This window comes from Lithobates pipiens, unplaced genomic scaffold (assembly GCF_037356315.1).
Source record: "Lithobates pipiens isolate NorthernLeopardFrog02 unplaced genomic scaffold, aLitPip1_a1.2 Scaffold_16, whole genome shotgun sequence".
Taxonomy (NCBI): domain Eukaryota; kingdom Metazoa; phylum Chordata; class Amphibia; order Anura; family Ranidae; genus Lithobates; species Lithobates pipiens.
Genome location: NW_027507748.1, coordinates 135,603,988 through 135,624,522, shown reverse-complemented (window position 1 = coordinate 135,624,522; position 20,535 = coordinate 135,603,988). Strand labels below are relative to the sequence as shown.

General features: G+C 44.5%; 1 protein-coding gene across 1 annotated transcript in view; it reads left to right on the top strand.

Annotated features, from left to right (window-relative positions):
* Positions 1 to 20,535, top strand: part of PAFAH1B1 (platelet activating factor acetylhydrolase 1b regulatory subunit 1) — a 138,844-nt gene that overhangs the window by 65,364 nt on the left and 52,945 nt on the right. Inside the window, exons 3-5 of the mRNA XM_077480493.1 lie at positions 12,508 to 12,592; positions 17,755 to 17,829; positions 18,835 to 19,041. Of these exons, the coding sequence (XP_077336619.1) occupies positions 12,508 to 12,592; positions 17,755 to 17,829; positions 18,835 to 19,041 (367 nt within the window). The remainder of the gene's footprint in view (positions 1 to 12,507; positions 12,593 to 17,754; positions 17,830 to 18,834; positions 19,042 to 20,535) is intronic.

The window sequence follows — 20,535 nt, the reverse complement described above, 5'->3', positions numbered from 1 at the left end:
CCTTCAGACTTACCAAAACCATATAATCTGAGGTCAAACCTTAGGAGTGTCAATGTGTATGCAATCGTTTTGCACTCCTGTGACCCATTTTCAACAGAGAGTGGACTGAAGTCTGCTCTCTGCTAACGTTACAGAAATCGGTCCAGGCACCACGTCATTGCGACAGTCTGGATATGGCTGGTGCCTTGAATGACACCTGTCTCAGTCTCTGAGAGCTGTGGAGAGCCTGAGATGGCCACTTGCGGCCGCTCTACAGCCCAGCGCTCTAAAGAGTGAGGAGGAGCAGAGCCGGGAGCTGCTGATAGTCAGCAGCTCTCTGTTCTGGGAGCTGTGAGAACCGAGCCATCGGCGATGTTTGATCGCTCGGTTCTCAATGTTAGGCACCGGGGGACAGATGCAGCATCAGACCATGCCGCATCCAGCTAGGTTGTTAAACTGGAATAACCCCAAAACCTTTACTTTTAAGAGGTGATAATGATTTGAAATATTCACACAAAGTATGGTGCTTCATTAAGGTTCTAGAAGCCTTTTGGTGCAAAAATCTCTAAATGGCTGGGTTATCTACACAGTAAAAAAAAAAAAAAAAGCAGTATTGATCTGGTCTTGCATTGAACTTTGTAAGCTGCTTTTCCATTTAGGCAGTAGAGAAAAGATAAATGTGTATTGTGTGAATGTCAGCTTTTCCCCTTGTACTACAATTCCAGCTGTTCTGCAAGTCTCACGCCAACATGCACAGCTGTCAGAATACAGACAACCTCTAACCGACCTTTCCTCGGCTTGCTTCAGCTATTTTATATCAAGATATAAACCTGTGCTGGGCAGATTTCAACTTTCAGATTTACCTGGCATGTTTATTTTATGCAATCCTGTCACAATCCAGAGCATTTCTAATTTAAGACTCGTATGAGAAAAATACATAATACATAATTGTTACCTTCAGTAAAAACTGCCTGTCAAAACATTTGGTAGATCTATGCACAGTCAGCTAAAATTAAATGCTGTTCTTGATTTTATTTTGCCTCCCTGTAATGCCACCTAGCATACAGACCGGACTTTGTACAGTGCTGACAAGGTTCTGGAACCTCCAATTATGAATGTCCAGGGCCCTAAATGCTGGTGTCATTTGATACATCTGAGCCCCAGCCAGCCATAGATTTTGAACAGCTGCCCACTGAAGCTCGGTGGAAAGGAAGCACTTCAGCTGTACAGCCTCATATGCAAGGGACACGGTGTTCTAGGTTGGCCTTCCCTCTCCCATAAAGATAAACTTCACCCTGTAAACACAAATGTAAATTTCCATAGGTACAAATAGTACTGTAGATGCTAACTTTTAAAAAGCGCATCCTTACCTGGCCCAGGATCCACCGATGTCCTCACCCAACCCAGCTCTTTCCTGGTCTTTGGGTCCAGGCGCCTGTATCTTAACTGTGGGCAGCTGATTGAGACTCCTTGTGCCTCACAGCTGACTGCCCACTGTGCACCCCCCTCAAAAATGCATTCAAATTATGGAGGGGGAGGGTTGAGGAGAAGCAGAACCTCTCCTTTTGTGTAAAGTCACTTTAACCTCTGATTATGGTAAGTTTCATCAAAATTAAGATTTTATTTAAAAAAAGAAATCTGAGGCTTCTGCTGACGTGTGTTTGTGAATTTAAAGTTTTGAAAGAATTTGTGAGAAAAGAAAGGGTAACTGCTATTGGGTTGATTTTGGTCTTGGAGCCTCCAAAGCCATCCTGATTTTCCTGGAGTCTGTGACCATGTATAAACAGAAATATGAGGTGGTGGTCCCCTGATAAGCACCTGGCACCTGATTTTATTTTTTTGTGTTTATGCATGCATGCGTCCAAGCCCAGCGTTTGCTTGCCCTGGAGGTACGGGGCAGCACCCAGCCCTGCAGCCTGTCAGTCTATGGCTTGACAGGGCTGAATGTTGTACTGACTGGAACTTGCATTTTAGGGCTCTATGCGTTCAGGTATGTATACCTGAAATTCATGTTTAAGGTGTTCAGGTCCCTGAATGTATAGTGTCCTAAATACGAGTACTAAGTTCAGCCTGCCATATACAGTGCATCCAGAAAGTGTTCTTAGCACTTCACTTTTTTCCACATTTTGTTATGTTGCAGCCTTATTCCAAAATGGATTAAAGCGGAGGACCACCCCCCAAAAAAAAGCAGCTACACATACTGCAGCTGCTGGCTTTTAATATCTCGCATAGTCCATTACCTGACACAGGAGCCAGCGAAGTCACCTCTGTCCCCTGTAGTCTGGAGCATCCATCTTCTCTGTGGGTCTCGCTGCTCCGCCGCTGTAATTCGAAGCCGTGATGACGTCACTCCCACGCATGGGAGCCGCCACTCGCGGTATATCGCCTTTGACCGCGGCGCGCTCAGTGCACCTGCGCGCCGCTGTTTACGGCGCACGCGCCGTAGACAGTGGTGCCTGTCTTTTGGCAAATATCTCCTAAACCGTGTAGGTTTAGGAGATTTTTCTTGGACCTACAGGTAAGCCTTAATCTAGGCTTACCTGTAGGTGAAAGTGGTTTGTAAGGGTTTACAACCACTTTAACTGTCCTAGAGTCCAGCAATGTCGGCACCGCAGCTGATGTTGCCATCAGCTGTCGAGTGCTGCCGCCGCCATTGTGGTTAAGGGTACCCGGCAGTGTAGCCTTTAGGCTTAAGTCCAGCTCCTCTCCTACTTGCCCGACGGCAGGAGGAAGCGGAGCCCCCAGCCATGACATCAATAGCTGAGGCTCCTGGAAGTGGGAAAGGATACCTGTATCGGAATCTGATCAGCGGACGTTTCAATATTGGGTGTAACTCCGCATTAACTTCATTATTTCTCTTTTGTTCATTGATGGACACGGCTCCCTTAATCTTTTTTGCACAAGATTTTGATCCTGTGATCTTCTGTCAACAGCCAGCTGGGTGACAGGCTGGATAATATAGATCCTTGTAGTCTCCGCAGCCTGGCCATTAAGTGTGTGCAGGCCCTAGCTACGTGCTGGGTTGGCCACGACGTGCCCCTCGGGCTCCAGGGGTGGCCGGTGAGCGCAATGCTCTGGAGCGCACATATGACCAGAACACTAACGTCTTTGTCACAGTGTGCCATGGCCCGCAACCACTCCGTACTGCTCGGGTGTGGGTCTGTCATGGGATGCCTCCAGCTCGTCCGGACGGCAAGTACAGCTCTCCCTGTCTCAGCAGGACAGAGCAGCTGGGCATTCCCTGGGAGGTCGATTAGGGGGTCCCTCTTTTCTTTCTCTCCCTGTTCCCCCCTGCATGACTGAGCTTTAGTGCTGTGTGTACCTGGGCCGAGGGTCCTTCGGGGGGCTCTGATCCTTGATTGGGGGCTGCGCTGGCTGTCTTTGTCCCTGTGCTGTCATCTGTCCCTTTGCTGGTGTCTGGGCTCTGCATGTGCTGCCGCCATACACCCAAGGTGTTTCTGTATCTGACTTATTTTGATAAGCTCGTATATAAGGAATGGGGAAGCCGCAACGGACCTTTTTGGTCCCAAAAAGAATGACGGTGCGGTACCCCTTTGAAGAGAGCCTCCTTTAAAAAATGGTCTGCTCCCCCGGTTGTGGACCCCCCCAGTATCCAGGTTAAATAAAGTAACCATGATTCCGGTAGAGGAGGCTCCTGCATTTAAGGACCCTACCGACAGGAGGGCCGAGACAATGGCCTGGTCCATGTTTACAGTGGTGTGGTCAGTGCTAGAATCGGTACTGGCCATGGCGTTGGTGTCGCAAATCCTTACTGAGTGGGCAAAACTATTGCACCGTGAATTAAAGCAACAGTCCCCTCCAGTCTGCGTAGAACTAGTAGACCAGTTGGTGCATGGCCTTATGTATGTGACGCGGCCCTGGATACACTCCCACTGCTCTCCAGAGCATCGGTATCAGCAGTGGTGCTACGGCGCCTAATCTGGCTGAAATTGCTGGTCTGCGGACCAGGCATCTAAAAGACAGATTTGCTCTTCCTTGGTGAGTGGCTATTTGGAGCTTCACTAGATGACATTATTAAGAATGTCACAGGTGGGAAGAGCATGTTGCTCCCCTAGTCCAGGAAGGGTAAGGAGCCACGCCACAGGCAAGGGCCCTCTTTTTCCACTCAAGAAGCTTTTTCGTCTGTCCGGGTCGTCAGGTAAGCGCTCCCAGTCCGACAGGACAACTGCGGAAGGACAAAAGCATCCCTGGTCTCTCGAGCAAAAGTACTACCGCATGAAGGTTGACCCCTGCCTGACACACGGGTGGGGAGGTCGCCTTCGGGAGTTTGCAGCTCGGTGGGCCTCACGGCTGTCTGACCAATGGGTCTGCTAACTGATTTCATCGGGCTACAAGATAGAGTTCCTCTTGGCCACCAAACAGATTTTTTTTTTTTCCCTCCAGCATACCCTTACTCCCGGGTCGCTGGGAGGCCCTGTTTGGGGCATCTGTAGTCACCAAAAAGGAAGGGGTACGTTCAATCCTGGACCTAAAATCCCTTAATTGCTTTGTGAAAGTACAAAGGTTCAGAATGGAATCAGTTTGCTCCGTAGTTGCTGCACTCCATCAGTGGGACTCCCTGGCGTCTTTTGACATCCAGGACGCATACTTGCATATACCCATATGCCTCAGGCATCGGAGGTTTCTGTGATTTGCAGTGGGGGAAGAGCACTACCAGTTTGTGGCTCTCCCCTTTGGGCCTGGCTTCAGCACCCCGAGTCTTTATTAAAGTATTGGCTCCAATTTTGTTGTTGCGACAGCGTGTGATCCCAATCGTGGTGTATCTGGACCATCTCCTTCTGAGAGCAGCTTCCAACTCAGAATTAAGGGAGGATGTGGCGATCACTATGCAAACGCTACAGGAGTTTGGGTGGGTGTTGAACCTCAAAAAGTTACATGCTGCTGGACTCCGTGGAAGCGAGAGTGTTTCTTCCGTCAGACAAACTGCAGACTCTCAGAGCCGCGGTGAAGCTGCTGATGAACTGTGGGTGGTCGTCGTGTTTCTGCATGCGAGTTCTGGGCCTCATGGTAGCCTCCTTCGAGGCGGCACCGTACGCCCAATTTCACACCAAAGTCTTTCAGAGGGAGATATTGTCCAAATGGGACAAATCGCAGTTATCCCTGGATCGGCAGATTCGAGTGAGCCAGTCAGGGACTTTCTTCTCTGGCTGAGATCTCCAGCCCTTCGGTCCAGGAAATCGTTTCTGCCTCTTTGTTGGACGGTGATCACAACGAACACCAGCCTGACCCGCTGGAGTGGAGTACTGGAAGTACAATTGACCCAGGGCCTCTGTTTGAGGGAGGAATCCCAGTTATCGATCAATGTGCTAAAGCTTCGAGCGATCAGGTTATGCCTCTCCACATGGTCGAGACTACGAGGACGTCCAATCAGAATCCAGTCAGACAATGGCACGGCAGTGGCATATGTCAACCATGAAGGAGGAACGAGCACAGCTGCAGCACGAGATGTTGCTCACATAATACTTTGGGCAGAGCGACACGTACCGGCCCTGTTGGCCATATACATCCTGGAAGTAAAAAACTGGCAGGTGGACTATCTAAATCGCCAGATGCCCGACCCAGTAGAATGGGCTTTGCATCCGGTGTTTAGGCTTCTGTGCCTGCAGTGGGGCACACCAGATGTGGATCTTCTGGCCCCTTGACTCAATCGGAAGGTGCAGAGGTTAGTGTCCAGGACAAGAGATCCTTGGGCGGACGCGTCAGACGCATTGGTGGCTCCATGATAGCAGTACCGGCTGATTTACGCCTTCCCTCCGCTCAAACTTTTACCAAGTCTGCTCCGCAGAGTGGGGGCCGAGGGAATTCCAGTAATACTGATTGGCCCCTGCGTCTTTGGTACGCCGACCTAGTACGCCTGGTGGTGGATGCTCCTTAGCGGTTGCCGATGCGGGACGACCTATCTCAAGGTCCGATACTCCATCCTGCTTTACCGTCGCGGGTTTTAACGCAATGGCTGTTGAAAGCCAGGTGCTAAGGTACCAAGGTCTGTCGGACTCTGTAATCTCCACTATGGCACAAATCTTCTCAAGATATACCATCGTACGTGGAAGGCTTATATCTCCATGTGTGAGGAGATGGGGTGGCGTCCACGCACCTATTCCATTTCCAGGGTCCTGCTGTTCTTACAGCGAGGAGTGGACCAGAAACTGGCCTTGAGCACCATCAAGGGACAGATATCAGCCTTGGCTGTTTTTTTTTTATTTTATTTTTTTCCAATGACCCCTGGCATCTCACTCATTAGTGAGCACCTTTTTGTGCAAGAGGTTCGACATGTAGTCCCTCCGGTGCGGCCACCCCTACCTCCGTGGGATCTGAACCTGGTTCTATCGGCGCTGCAGAAGCCGCTGTTGGAGTCAACAAGGACATTTTACCTGATGTTCATTCTCAAAGTGGTCTTCCTAGTGCCTATTACTGCTATATCTGCTAGGAGGGTTTCTGAGCTGGCGGTCTTGTTCTACAATTCGCCCTATCTGGTTATCCACACGGATAAGGTGGTGTTGCATCTATAACCTTTTCTGCTGAAGGTGGTTTCTGCTTTCCATCTCAATGAGGACAATGTTTTACCATCTGTGTCCTAAACTGACACACCCTAAGTAGGTTGCCCTCCATTCCCTGGACGTGGTCTGGGCACTAAGGCTATACCTGTCTGCCACGGCTTGCTTCTGGAAGTCAGATTCTCTGTTAGTTTTGGTAGCTAGTCCGAAAAAAGGGCTGGTGGTCTCATCAACCACCATCTCGCGGAGAATCGGACAGATCGTGGTGCAGGCTTACGCCCTGAAGGGGCAGGTGCCCCCCTTTCCTGCCATGGCCCATTCTTTGGCCTTGCGACATCAAGTGTCAGTCTCCTAGGTGTGTAAGGTGGCGACTTGGACATCCGTGCACTTTCACAAAGTTCTAAAAAGTTGATGTAAGCGCTTCTTATGATGCCTGTTTTGGCCGCAAAGTTTTGCAGGCGGCCGTGTAATGTTGCAGTTTACACTTTCTTCTTGATATAGAAAGTTACATTTTGATTGATGCATATGTTGACCGCAAGTTCTGATGTGAGACAATAGTATATTTGTACTCGCCATAAAATCCTTTTCTCTGAAATTCATTGATGGACACAGCACCCTCCACTCCTATTGGTTTATGTTGTACTGTTGACGTACTGAGCTGCAGTAAGCAGGCTGATGGGTTATTGCCAGAGGGACAATAGTACAGAGCACAAAAATCCTAGCTTAGCGCACCTATTGGGCAGTTTCTCCCACTCTTCTTTGCAGGACCTCTCAAGCTCCGTCAGGGTAGATGGGGAGCGTCGGTGCAGTCATTTGAACATCTCTGGAGAGATCTGAAATCTGGTTTAAGCCTTGGCTCTGGCTGAGCCACTCGGACATCCACAGAGTTGTCCCATAGCGACTCCTTTTATCTTGGTTGTGTGCTTAGGACCCTTGTCCTGTTGGAAGATGAAGTTTTGCCTCAGTCTTGGGTCCAAAGCACTCTGGAGCAGGTTTTCAGCAAGGTTTTCTCTGTACATTGCTGCCATCATCTTTTTTTCCTTGATTCTGACGAGTCTGACACTTCCTACTGATTCTGAAAAACATCCCCACGGCATGATGCTGCCAGTGCCACCACCATGCTTCACTGTAGGGATGGTATTGGCCAGGTAATTAGTGCCTAGCTTCCTCCAGACATGCTTGCCATTCAGACCATAGCATTCAATCTTTGTTTCAACAGACCAGGGCATTTTGTTTCTCATGGTCAGTCCATCAGGTACCTTTTTGGTAAACTTCAGACAGACTATAATGTGCCTTTTACTGAGGCATGGCTTCCGTCTGGCCACTCTATCATACAGGCCTGATTGGGGGAGTGCTCGAGAGATGTTGCTCCTTCTGGAAGGTTGACCATCGGCTTCTTGGTCACCTCCCTGGCTAAGACCCTTCTCGCCTGATGGCTCAGTTTGGCCGGGCGACCCGCTCTAGGAAGAATCCTGGTAGCACCAAACTTTTTTCATTTACTAATAATGGATGCCTCTGTGCAATTTGGGACTTTTAATGCTGCAGAACTGTTTCTGTACCCTTCCCCAGATCTGTGCCTGTCTGAGGTCTACAGACAATTCATGGCTTGGTTTGTGCTCTGACATGCACGGTTAACTGTGGGACCTTTATATAGATAGGCGTGTGCCTTTCCAAATCAAATCATGTCCAATCAACTGAGTTTACCACAGGTGGACTCCAGTCAAATTGTAGAAACCTCTTAAAGGTGATCAGTGGAAACAGGATGCACCTGAGCTCAGTTTTGAGTGTCCTAGCAAAGGATGTGAATACTTGTGTATTTCTTTTTTTTTTTTTTTTTTTTTTTTTTTTAAATTGCCAAGATTTCAAACAAACTTCATGTTATCATTATGGGGTATACAAAAATTTTGAGGAAAATGAATTGAATCAGTCTTGGAATAAGGCTGTAACATAACAAAATGTGGAAAAAGTGAAGCGCTGTGAATACTTCCTGGATGCCCTGTAACTTTGACAGGCTGCAGACAGCAGCCCCTAGCGGGGGTTAAAATTGCCCCGCTAGCGCCCGAATAGTGACGGTAAAGCGCCACTAAATATAGCGCTGCTTTACCGCCAGCACCCCAGTGTGAAAGTAGCCTTACTTAGCTGTGTGCAGTATTCCATAGACCATAACGCAGAACCATGCATTAGTGTAAGGTTATGCCCCTAGCTCAGGAATGTAGAGAATTTGTAACATTGCACCAGAGGTTGGTTGATCGATGAATGAACAATTCTTTCCCCCTCGCGATCTCAAAGCGGAGTTCTGCCCAAAAATGGAACTTCCACTTAAGGGAAGGTGACCCACTGACATTCCACATACGGCATGTCGGTTTTTTTTTTGGGGGGGGGGGGGGCGGGGTCAGAAACGTTCTGTTAAGAGGGTTTCAGCTCCCACTTTGTCCTGGGGCACCGTGGTGCTTGAAGCTAGTTCACCTCTCCTCGCACCCCACCCCCCCCTCTCCCCCCTCCCCTGCTTCTCATTTTGGCCAGAAACGTGCAGCTCTAGTGCACATGGAAGGAACGAAAAACAAGGTGTTTCCTAACACTTCCAATCAAGCCTTCAAAAAAAAAAAAGGAATTGTCTGTTAGGCCCTGAGCGCGGCCTTATTGTTTTTTGTTCTAAGGAATGTATTTAAAGATAATTGGTTATATTTAGCATGTTTCTCAACTGTGTTTGAAGTTCACTATTTTCTTTCTCTTCAATACTACATTTGGCTTTTCTATCTCCCACAAAATCCCAACCCCCACCCTCTTCCCCCCCCCTTTTTTTTTTTTTCTTAAATATCCGGATTGACACTTTATCTATTTGCACCTTAACACCCAGTGTTGATACTCTTTGCATTATATCTTCTTTGCTTTATTGTACTAAGTGCAGGTCTTTCCTGATAATTACTTGTACCCAACTGCAGTGACCATGCTTTATGGAGGTGATTTATTGATGGGACATTTTCCATCTACTGTGAACTTTGATCTCTTGCAGCTCTGTAGCTACTCCTGAGGGTGTCAGGCTGGCTTATCTTGCTCTAGGCTGAATTTGTCAGTTAACACTTGTCATGTTGCTATTGTGTCTCTTCTGAATTTCAATGAATGACTTACTGTTGCTTACCATATATTATAACCTGCCTGCTTGTGTGGTTATTATTTGTATCAAAACTACCTTGCCATCCACCATCTCCAGAAATGACGACATGTCAAAAGTCTGGTTTGGAGCTTATATAATTGCTTTATCCTTGATGACATTGCACTAAAATGAGTGATCACACCTTGCCGTAACCAAGTAACCCCATTACCCTGGACAGACAGTCTTGGTTATTTCTTTGTGTGTGTGTGTGTGTTTGGTGTGTTTGGTGTGTGTGTGTGTGTGTGTGTTTGGTGTGTGTGTGTGTGTGTGTGTGTGTGTTTGGTGTGTGTGTGTGTGTGTGTGTGTTTGGTGTGTGTGGTGTGTGGGTGTGTTTTTTTTTTTTTTTTTTTTTTTTTTTTTTTTTTTTTGCATTTGGGGACGTTTACTACTACTGGCTGACTTTGATTGCCCACTATGTCTTATTGAGTTTTCCCTTTTAATTCCCATCCTGTAAACTCAACAGAGTGAGAAGATACATTTCCAATGTGAGGGGTAATACCCTCTTGTCTCAGGAATAGGCGTCCCTATTGCTGTTATGGTAACAAATCAAATATTTGGCATTTCCCATCATTGGCCCATGCATTTCACTGACCTTGGTGATCAGGACAATAGGGATGAATCTCCCTAATGGAGACCTTTTTTTTTACATACGATTTCTAAAGAACTATAGATGCAGTTGCATGTTACATGCCTTGATGTGTTGACCGGATATTAAATGAAAAGAGCTGCTGTTTTTTTGTGTGAGAAAACTGAGATTTGACCGCTTGACTCCGATATAAGCAGTTTAAAGGAATCGTAGAGTTTGCTATTACATGTTTACCTGGCTATCGTGCTGGCCTTCTGAGTCACTAACCAGATAGATGTGTGCCTGGGCCAGACAAATCCCAGGAACCAGGCAGCTAGCCAATGCTCCATGAAAACCACAGCTGATGCTTTTACTTTCGAGATTTTCTCTAGTTGTCGGTATAGCAGGCTCCCAAAAGAAGAAAAAAACTAAGTTCTCCTTGATTGGACAGACTGGTTCCGGAATTCCATATTCCTTTGCCCACCCCTGATGTATTCAGATGGTTACTGCTGACTTTCCAAATATGCATTTTGTGAGTGAGTCGTCGTGACAGTCAGGCAGCAAGCAGTTTCCAGAGGTTGACAATGGCATCCCTCATATTCATTTTGAAATATTGGGCCAAAGCTAAAAACTGAATATATTGCAGCTTACCAGTCATTAATGTGGTGGCTTCATTAGTGTTTTTTATATATATATATATATATATATATATATATATATATATATATATATATATATATATATATATATATATATATATATATATATATATATATATTATATTCCCCCTCCTATTTTCATCTGGTGATCTAGCCATTAACACTTCCTCCTGCATTATAGTGCCTTTACTCCTGGATAGGGAAGCACAAAGACACCTTTGGACAGCAGCATTGTTAATCTGGGGGGAGGGGAGTGTTAGATGTACTAGCAGATTTATATACTCTAACAAACATAAAGCCAGCTAATACTTTACAAGCAGTTACAGCAAACCATTTCCCCCCCTTTTGGGATAAAGGTTTTACTTAAAAGCCGACCATGGTAAGCACCCCTGTCCATGTTGAATGGTTTGTCTCAACACTTACTGCTACGTCTGCAGACAGCTTATTCTGTTGGAAAAATATTTTTACTGGCAGGATCACCAGATGAAAGTAAGGAAAACTAATGCAACCATCACATTGAAAAATTTGATAAGCTGCAATATAGTAAACAGTTTATTTTGGTTTAATACTGCTTTAGGGCTAGCTCACACCAGAACGGTGTGAAAAAGGCATATTTCCTGCACCATGCTCAAAACGCCCTACCTATGCAATCTGTTGGGGGTGCAAAAAAAATGTAAACGCCACCCCAAACACAGTACGTTTACGGGCACCAGATTGCTTAGTACCGCATTGCTAATGCAGTTTGTCTTTTTTTTATTTTTTGGAATAGTGCATGCACAGTTCTGATTTTTATTCATTTTATTTAAAAAAATAAAGGGGGTTATCGCTTCTGGCTCCAAGCACACGACACAACCCAGGACAGTGACAGGTGGGGCGTTTGGAAAAAAAAAAATACAAAGTCTGTGCTCTTTCAGTGAAATTTAAACCGCCGTGTGTAATCTTTATGGTCAAATTTTTGTTGCCATTTTTATTATTTTAGCGCTGCATTTTTTGTTTACACTGTGAGTATGCTAATTTTTTGTGATTTTTTTATACAATTTTAAAAAGATTCTCCTGAATATTGTGGAGCTTCTCAGTCTTAACAAAAAATGTAGCCTGTAAATTCCAGTACAATTTCCAGTACAGTTGTGGCAGGCAGTTGTGAAAGTCATTCTTTGGGAGAGGTCTCTGCAGGAGCATTGCAGTAAGACTAGCTGTTTGTGGCAGAGTATCCCTGTAATGAAAAATACAGTATATGCTGCCAGTGCTGACTTTTACTGAAAATGCTTTTTTTTTTTTTTTTTTTTTTTTTTATAGTTGACAACCCCTCTTGAGTCACTCCTGGTCCTGGCAGGCTTTAGCAATGTCCTCTTCTCACTGACTCTCGGGTCTGTGGGCAGTCCATTTCCATCATCCCCTACAATGCAGGACTATTAACCCTACATTGCAGGTGGCATGCATGCGACTTGAGGTGGTCTGGGATTTACCCTTACACTATGTATTTACTTGAAACCAAGCATAATAGGTGCTATCTCATGTACAGGTTAATTCAGATATGGCAAGTTCACTTTAAGCTGAACAGTTAAGAGATACTCTAGATCTTCTGAAATTATTTGTGAAAGTGTTAATTTTTAATTATCAATTTTTCTCCCCCAGAAATCGAGCAATAGCAGACTATCTTCGTTCCAATGGCTACGAAGAAGCTTACTCTGTTTTTAAAAAGGAAGCAGAGTTGGATATGGTAAGTTTGCTGATTCATGTCTGCAGTCTTTTTTACAGTTTGACAACAAATGGATCTTTATACCTTCCTCTAAAGGGGCCAGTTCACACTAGTGAGTTGGGCTGAACACTGTGTGCACTGAGAGGCAGTGCAGAAGCACCAATCCTGGCACATTGCATGGTTTACTGTGTTTTTTTTTTTTTTTTCCCTCAAGTTTATTTAAAATCCACAAATAACATTTGAATAAACAAAGTTCTTTTGTTCTATGCAGCAGTATTGAAATGTGGTTGTTTGCGTCAAACCTGCTGTGCTGTACCTGCTGTATCCCCATTTTACTTTTTACATTTAGCTTTCAGCTGGGGAATCTCCTGGCCAATAGCTGAGTGGGGCTGGTAATACAGTCATGTGGGATACTCTTACGAATTATTACAATCAAAGTATTGGTGTACCTCTGTATGCCATCTCAGAAGTTGGCCTTTATTACTGACAGTTTTCTGATCTGAGAACTGTCAGTAGCTCTGTAAGATTCTCTCGCTATGACAGACAAATTTCTTAAAGTGGCAGTAGTAAAAATTCCTGTAATGTTACTGGCACTTGTGAGAATGTTTGCCTGAAATAGACGTGATTCTTAAGCGAACCACCTACCACCGTTTGCTCAATACTAGGAAATAAGATCTTCTACTGTGAGTAAATCTTGCTATATCTAAAAGCAAACTGGTAATAATGTCAGCACAAATTATTTTCAAAATCTGTTTAGAAAATGTTTAATTCTGGAATTCTCAGATATATTGAATATTTAAAAGCCTAAAATAGTATTGTAAAAATTGTGACTACTTTTGCACAAGTTTATGCTAATACTGAAGCATTTGCAAAGATTTCCCTAAGCACCATATTGTGAAAAATGCTAAAATGGCATCATCCATAGCAATGAAACTGTGTGTGTATGTAGAGAGATATTATGTATATTAAAAGGAGTACTCCACAGAGAGTGGGTGCAATAGTGTGGTTAGGTGATTGTAGTGCATATGGCTCTGACTCTGTGCTTCATAAGATTTCACCAGCATTATATATCTCTGGGTGTCAGAAATGTACTCAAATTTAAACCTGTGTTGATGGACTTCAGTTTTTTTCAGATGGGTTCTACAGTGCCTTGAAAAGTGTTCATAACCTTTGTAATGTTTCACATTTTGTCATGTTATAATCAAAATGTAAATGTATTTTACTGTGATAGACCAACACAAAGTGGCACATAATTGTTTAGGAAAATTTGTTTTACAATTTTGTAAAAAAATAAATAAAAATAAAAAAAATCTCTGGCCCTGGTTCACACTGACTGCAGAAATGAAATCGTGCGAGTTCAGCTGAACTCGCACAATTTCATTTCTGCATGTCAGCCCCGACCCCAGGGACGATTTCAGAAACATCTGTGTGGTTTTCTGCACCAGTGTTGATGGAAATCGTACCGCAAAATTGTCAAAAGTGGTACAGAAACTACTTTAGGGAATCGGTACGGCATGCAAATGTGGCATCACACCGATCTGACATAACAAATCACATCATTGTGAACCAGGGCTCACGCTGATACCCCAAACTAAAATCTAGAACCAATTGTCTTCAGAAGTCACCCAATTTAGTAAATAGTCCACCTGTGTGTAAGTTAATCTCCATATACATACAGCTGTTCTCAATTTAGCATCCGACCAATGGAAAGAGTATGGCACAACTACAAACCTACCAAGACATGGCCATCCACCTAAACTGACAGGCCGGGCAAGGAGAGCATTATTTAGAGAAGCAGCCAAAAGGCACATGGTAACTTTGGAGGAGCTGCAGAGATCCACAGCTCGCGTGGGGGGGGGGGGGGAGACTGTTAGGCTTCATGCACACTGAAGCTGATAAACAGATGTTAAAAGCTAGTACCGGCGTCATTTTAAGAGCGTTTTGCATTGGCGTTTAGGCGCCTCTATTCGAAATCTGTGGTTCCCTATGGAAGCCCATTGATTTGAATAGAAGTTGGACCAGTAGTCTGATCATGATTCGACTTAAGGTGCGACTTGTATGTTGAGGCGTTCACCACAGGACGATACCAGACCCTTTTGGTCTGGTATGGATATTAAGGGGAACTCCATACGCCATTTTCTGAGCGCGCAGCCCAGCAGGTCAGGGTAGGGGTGGTAACGAGGGAGCGTCCCCCACCCCAAAACACCTTGTCCTCATGTCTGAGGACAAGAGCCTCTTCCCAACAACCCTAACTGGTGGTTTGTCGGTCTGCGGGCGGGGGCTTATCAGAATCTGGAAGCCCCCAATTACAAGGGGCCCCCCCCCCCCACATCCTGGCCCCCTACCCTATGCGAATGACTACATTTTATCCCTACCCATTCACCTAAAGTGTCACAGTGCATAGGTTTTTAAAGTGTTTTTAAGGCAGCTCTGATGTCTCTTCTGATTTTCTTCTCTCTCCGGCAATGTCTTCTCCCTCAGCCGGTCGTTCTCCTCCCTGCGCTGGCTGAACATGTTCTAACAGTTTCCTGTATGCCCTTTCCAGATGCTGTTCCTTACTCAGCAAATAGTCCAGATCAGGTTTAAGCTCTGAGGCCCCTGCAAGACAGAGCATAGCCTTTCTGAATTCTCGCAGGTCCTCAAGGGTAGGTTCCCCTTCATTGCCAGACACAAAATGATCTGTAAGGCTCTTCCACAGCAATCCAGGGCCGCCAAAGTCATATCCCTCCACAGAGCATTCTGTTATCTAACCTAAATATCCCTGCTATGCGTGCCATTGTAGAGCCCAATACTGATTGTCACGCTCCATCTCCTGCTGGACCAGCCTGTCCAACTCAGTCACTCATTGCTCCTGGGGCTGCTCTCCCAGGAATGCCATTCGCTAAGGCTCGCAGGTCACTTGCCCATTGCTCTGGGTTTGGAAAGCCCTTGCCCTGTTGCATACCAGCAACCTGGAGGGCTCTAATCCAGAGTCCTTCCTGAATCTGCTGCCTGAGCTCCAGGTATTAATCCGCAGATACAGTCCTGAAGTATGCTGTAAGGACGATCCGCAGCAGCCCCGAGAACTCTGATCCATATCTCCACTGGGTTGACGGAAGTCTGCTATCATGATGATGGATGTCCCAGACTGCCGGAAGCGTCCCACCGCTGCCACCAATGTAAGGAAACGGCTTGAGTGCTTTCGTCAAATACCGCTTCCTCCTAGTCTGAATATAGATATCAGATATTCCAACCACTGATGACCACAAACTAGCCAGCACTCGCTTGGTTGCTCATGAACTGTTTATTGGAACACAATAGAAGTCATTGCACATGGCAGACCTAGCAATACACTGGGAGATCGCATCAAGTCAACATTGAAAGAACAGTGGGAGAAGACAGCAAAGACCTGGCAAAAGAGCGAGAAGACAGCACAGAGAGAAGGACCGGCAGAGCCGGAAGACATCGCAGAGGGGAGAATAAATCGAAAGATCTTGGAGCTGCCTTAATAAAATACTTTAAAAACCTGTGTACTGTGTCACGTCAACACCCCCCCCCCCCCCTTAATTTTTTTTTTTATTATTATAGGTGAATGGGTAGGGATACTCGTTCACATAGGGTGGGAGACCAGGTTCTGGGGTCCCCCTTATTAAATGGGGCTTCCAGATTCCAATAAGCCCCGTCCACAGTCCCCGACAACCACCAGCCAGGATTGTCTGGAAGAGACCCTCGTCCTGAAAGCCCTTAAGTCAATTTGCAGTTTGTGAGAAGCCATGTTGGGGGACATAGCAAACGTGGTAGAAGGTATTCTGGTCAGATGAGACCAAAATGTTACTTTTTGGCCTAAAAACAAAACTGTGGGGCAGAAAATTAACACTGCACACCCACCTGAACTTGCCATCCCTAACGTGAGACATGGTGGCAGCATCATGTTGTAGGGATGCTTTTCTTAATCGGCAACAGGGAAGCTGGTCAGAGGTGATGGGAACATTAATAGAGCCAAATACAGGGCAATATTAGAAGAAAACTTGTTAAAATCTGCAAAAAACATGAGACTGGGGTGCAGGTTCACCTACCAGCAGGACAACGACCCCAAACATACAGTTAGAGCTACAACGGAATGGTTTAGATCAGGGGTCTCAAACCGGTGGCCCTCCAGATGTTGCAGAACTCAAAGTCCCATGCTTGTAACTGGCAGCCTTGCAGTGCCTCATGGGACTTGTAGTTTTGCAACAGCTGGAGGGCCGTCATTTTGAGACCCTTGGTTTAGATCAAAGCATATTCATGTGTTAGAATGGCCCAGTCAAAGTCTACCTAAATCCAATTGAGAATCTGTGGGAAGACTTGAAAATTGCTGTTTACAGATGCTCTCCATCCAATTAGACAGAGCGTGAGCTATTTTGCAAAGAAAAATGGGCAAAAAATGTCACTCTAGATGTGCAAAGCTGTTAGACATCCCCAAAACGACTTGCAGCTGTAAATGCAGAAAAAGGCGGTACTACAAAGTATCGACTCGAGGGCTGAATATAAATGCGCGTCACACTTTTCACATTTATTTGTAAAAATGTTGAAAAACCATTTTTACATTTTTCTTCCACTTTATATGCCACTTTGTGTTGGTCTATCACATAAAATTCCAATAAAATACATTGGTGGTTTTGTTTGTAACATGACAAATTGTGGAAAATTTCAAGGGGTATAAATACTTTTTCAAGGCACTGTATATACTTGAAACTGGTAAAGTGAACCAGTCGATGAAATCGAATGTCAAAGTAAAGCCATCCACACAATCCCAAAGCTTGTCAATACAGACCCTTATGGAGGTTTTAAACCCTATTTAGAAACATTGAAAGGTCACAGGTCCCAAACTGGTAGAGATGAAGTTTTAAGAATAGTGGAATAGCTGAAATAAGAGTGTGGAGGTTTTCCTATCCCTCTAATGCTGGCCTGTTTTTAAAGTGGAGTTGTAATTTAAATCCTTTTACAATAGTCTGTAAAAAATGGTTGTACTGAAAGACAGTTATAGTGGAATTGATGCCATTAAAAATGCGTTCTATAAGAATTAGGAAAAACTTGATCTTGGTCACATTTTTGGCATCTGTAGTAAAGTATTGCAGGTAGTTTCTTATATAGTTGAATTCTACAGCATGTTGATGCCTTTCACAAAGCTGTTCTTCCTATTAAATATGTATTTTGCATTTCAGAATGAAGAATTAGATAAAAAGTATGCTGGCCTACTGGAAAAGAAATGGACATCAGTTATCAGATTACAGAAGAAGGTAATTGCGTTAGTTTTTGTCAATAAATGCCTGTTATCTTGAATGTGTAGATCAGTATTATACAGGGTTGATTTTTTTCAGATCTTCTACTAAATATTTGTATTCAAACTTGCAGACCTCTATTTCCAAGTTCTTAAAGTGAAAGTCCACGCAAAAACTAAAATCCCTGCATCAATAGCCAAAAACATTCGAACACTAACCCCTCCAGCCCTGTAAAGAAAAAAACGAGTATACCTACCCTTTCTGCAGGCGATGCAACCCAATCTCCAGAGGCAGAAGCTCTGCTGAGTACACGTTTGACAGCGGCTGTGAAATTAATAGGAAGTGACGTCACGCATAGTTACTATGGGGCTTCAGTTGACAGACGTGTCCTCTGCACCTGCCTACAAAGGAAAGCCATGACTGACAGCTTGGCATGGGTTTAGAGCTTCCCCCCGCTGGAGATCAGATCAGAATGTCTGTCTGTAGAAAGGGTATGTACACTTTTTTTTTTTTTTTTTTTTTTTTTTTTTTTTTTTTGGCGCTAGAGAGGCTAGTGTTAGAATGTTGCTGGCTATACATGCAGGGATTTTAGTTTTTGTAAAACAATCTATCCAGTTTAAAATATAAAAAACAAATACAAACGTTTTGCTTTCATTTCTAAGTGATTACGTTCCCTCTGTTCTCATCTGCTTAAGAGCTGGGGGAGGAGAAGCAATGATATCCTGAACTTATCAGTGAAAGGCTGTATAAGTGGGAATGGGGCTTTCAGGGCAAGTCTGATCATTGGAGGCAAGCAGGCTGAGTTCCCAGCATAGCTAGAGAACTGACCACGTTGTGTTCTCCTGCTTAGTGTGGTCAGTTTTTAAAAGGAAAGCAGAAAGACTGTCTGGAACACAAGAGATTTCACGTAAAGAGAACAATACTTTTTCATACATGGTGGGTATCAGGAATATGAAATGTTGGTAACAAACACTTTGATATCAAAGGCTGTCCTAACATTTGATTTCCCCTTTATAATTTCAGGTAATGGAGTTAGAATCAAAACTGAATGAAGCAAAAGAAGAGTTTACTTCTGGGGGACCTATAGGACAGAAGAGAGACCCCAAAGAATGGATACCACGTCCTCCCGAAAAATATGCACTTAGTGGTCACAGGAGTCCGGTCACTCGTGTCATTTTCCATCCAGTGTTTAGTGTTATGGTCACTGCTTCAGAGGATGCAACTATTAAGGTATTTCTAGTCACTTTTTTTTAAGTTGTATAACAGTTGAAACACTTTTCGAACTGAAGGCAAATTTTAACATAGTTTAGGACCATCTCCGACCAGAATGCGATGTAGGAAACCTGCGTTCCGTGTGCATTCACTGCTCAATGTTCAGAACACACTGCACTTGTGAGTTAGTAGTTAACCACTTCTGGGCGGCCCGGCTGCGCAAAATCACGTACAGGTACGTGATTTGCTCCCGCAGCAAGGGGGCGTGCGGTGCAGCAATCTGATTGGATTCTGAACCGATCAGTCATCGAGTCCAGACCAATGATTTATGACTTGGACCTACTAATCAGTTCTAATGAATGGCAGAACGTCCTGTGTTATATAAACGCAGGCACAGGAAATTATGCGTTCTTCCCTCCTGGAGCCTTTTTCGGTTCCAGCATGCGAAGAAAGAGCATAAACAGTGAGTACACAAGCAGTACACTGACTCGAGTACACATAGGCACATATTTAAACCTCGTAAACAAACCAGCACTGCATCAACACTTGGTGAGGTGGTGAATGCACTTCAAGCTGGTGTGGTGGCTAGCACAAGTAATGTTTGTTTTATTTTTTCATTTATTTTTTTGTCAAGTGAATGAAAAATGACAAAGTTGTCATTGACATTATATATTGCTCACACGTGCCATGGGTATATGTGTAATTGCACCCCAAAATACTTTCTGCTGCTTCTCGAATACAGAGATACCACACGTGTGAGACTTTTTGGCAGTCTAGCTGTGTACAGGACCTCGAAAACCAATCACAGCCTTCAGGATTTCTAAGGCTTCCTACTTATCAGTTTCGGAGGCCCTGAAATGGTAAGATGGCACCCATTTTCGGAAAAGACACCCTACGTTTTTTGCTGTGAGGCATGCGTAAGTATTTGCAGATTTCATTTGTTGCCACTTTTTTTTTTTCTCTAAACTTTGTGACCAAAAGTGAGATCTGCAAAATACTTACCTCTTAGCAAATACCTGGGGGTGTCTAATTTCCAAAAAGTGGTCATTTGAGGGGGTTTTGTGCTATTTTGATATTTCAGGACCTCCGAAACTGTGATAAGTAGTGAGGAAGTGCAATGAGCAATTTACACCCTTAGCCTGAAGGCAGTGATTCGTTTTCAGGGTCCTGTAGGTGGCTAGACTGCCAGAAAGTCTTAACGTTGGTATTACCACTTGGGAAGAGCAGCAGAATGTATTTTGGGGTGTAATTTGACATATGCTCATGGCATGTGTGAGCAACATATAATTCCACTGCCAATTTTCATTTTGTATTTTTTTTTTTTTTTAAATTAAATATTTAATGGGCTCAACATGCCTACCTTTTTAACACCTCAAATGAGGAGATAGGCAGTCATGGACTAAAATCTGCATAAATTCCAGTAAATGTACCATAGTTTGCAAATGCTATAACTTTTGCGCAAACCAATAAACACTTATTGAAATTCTTTTTACCCAAGACGTGGCTGAATAC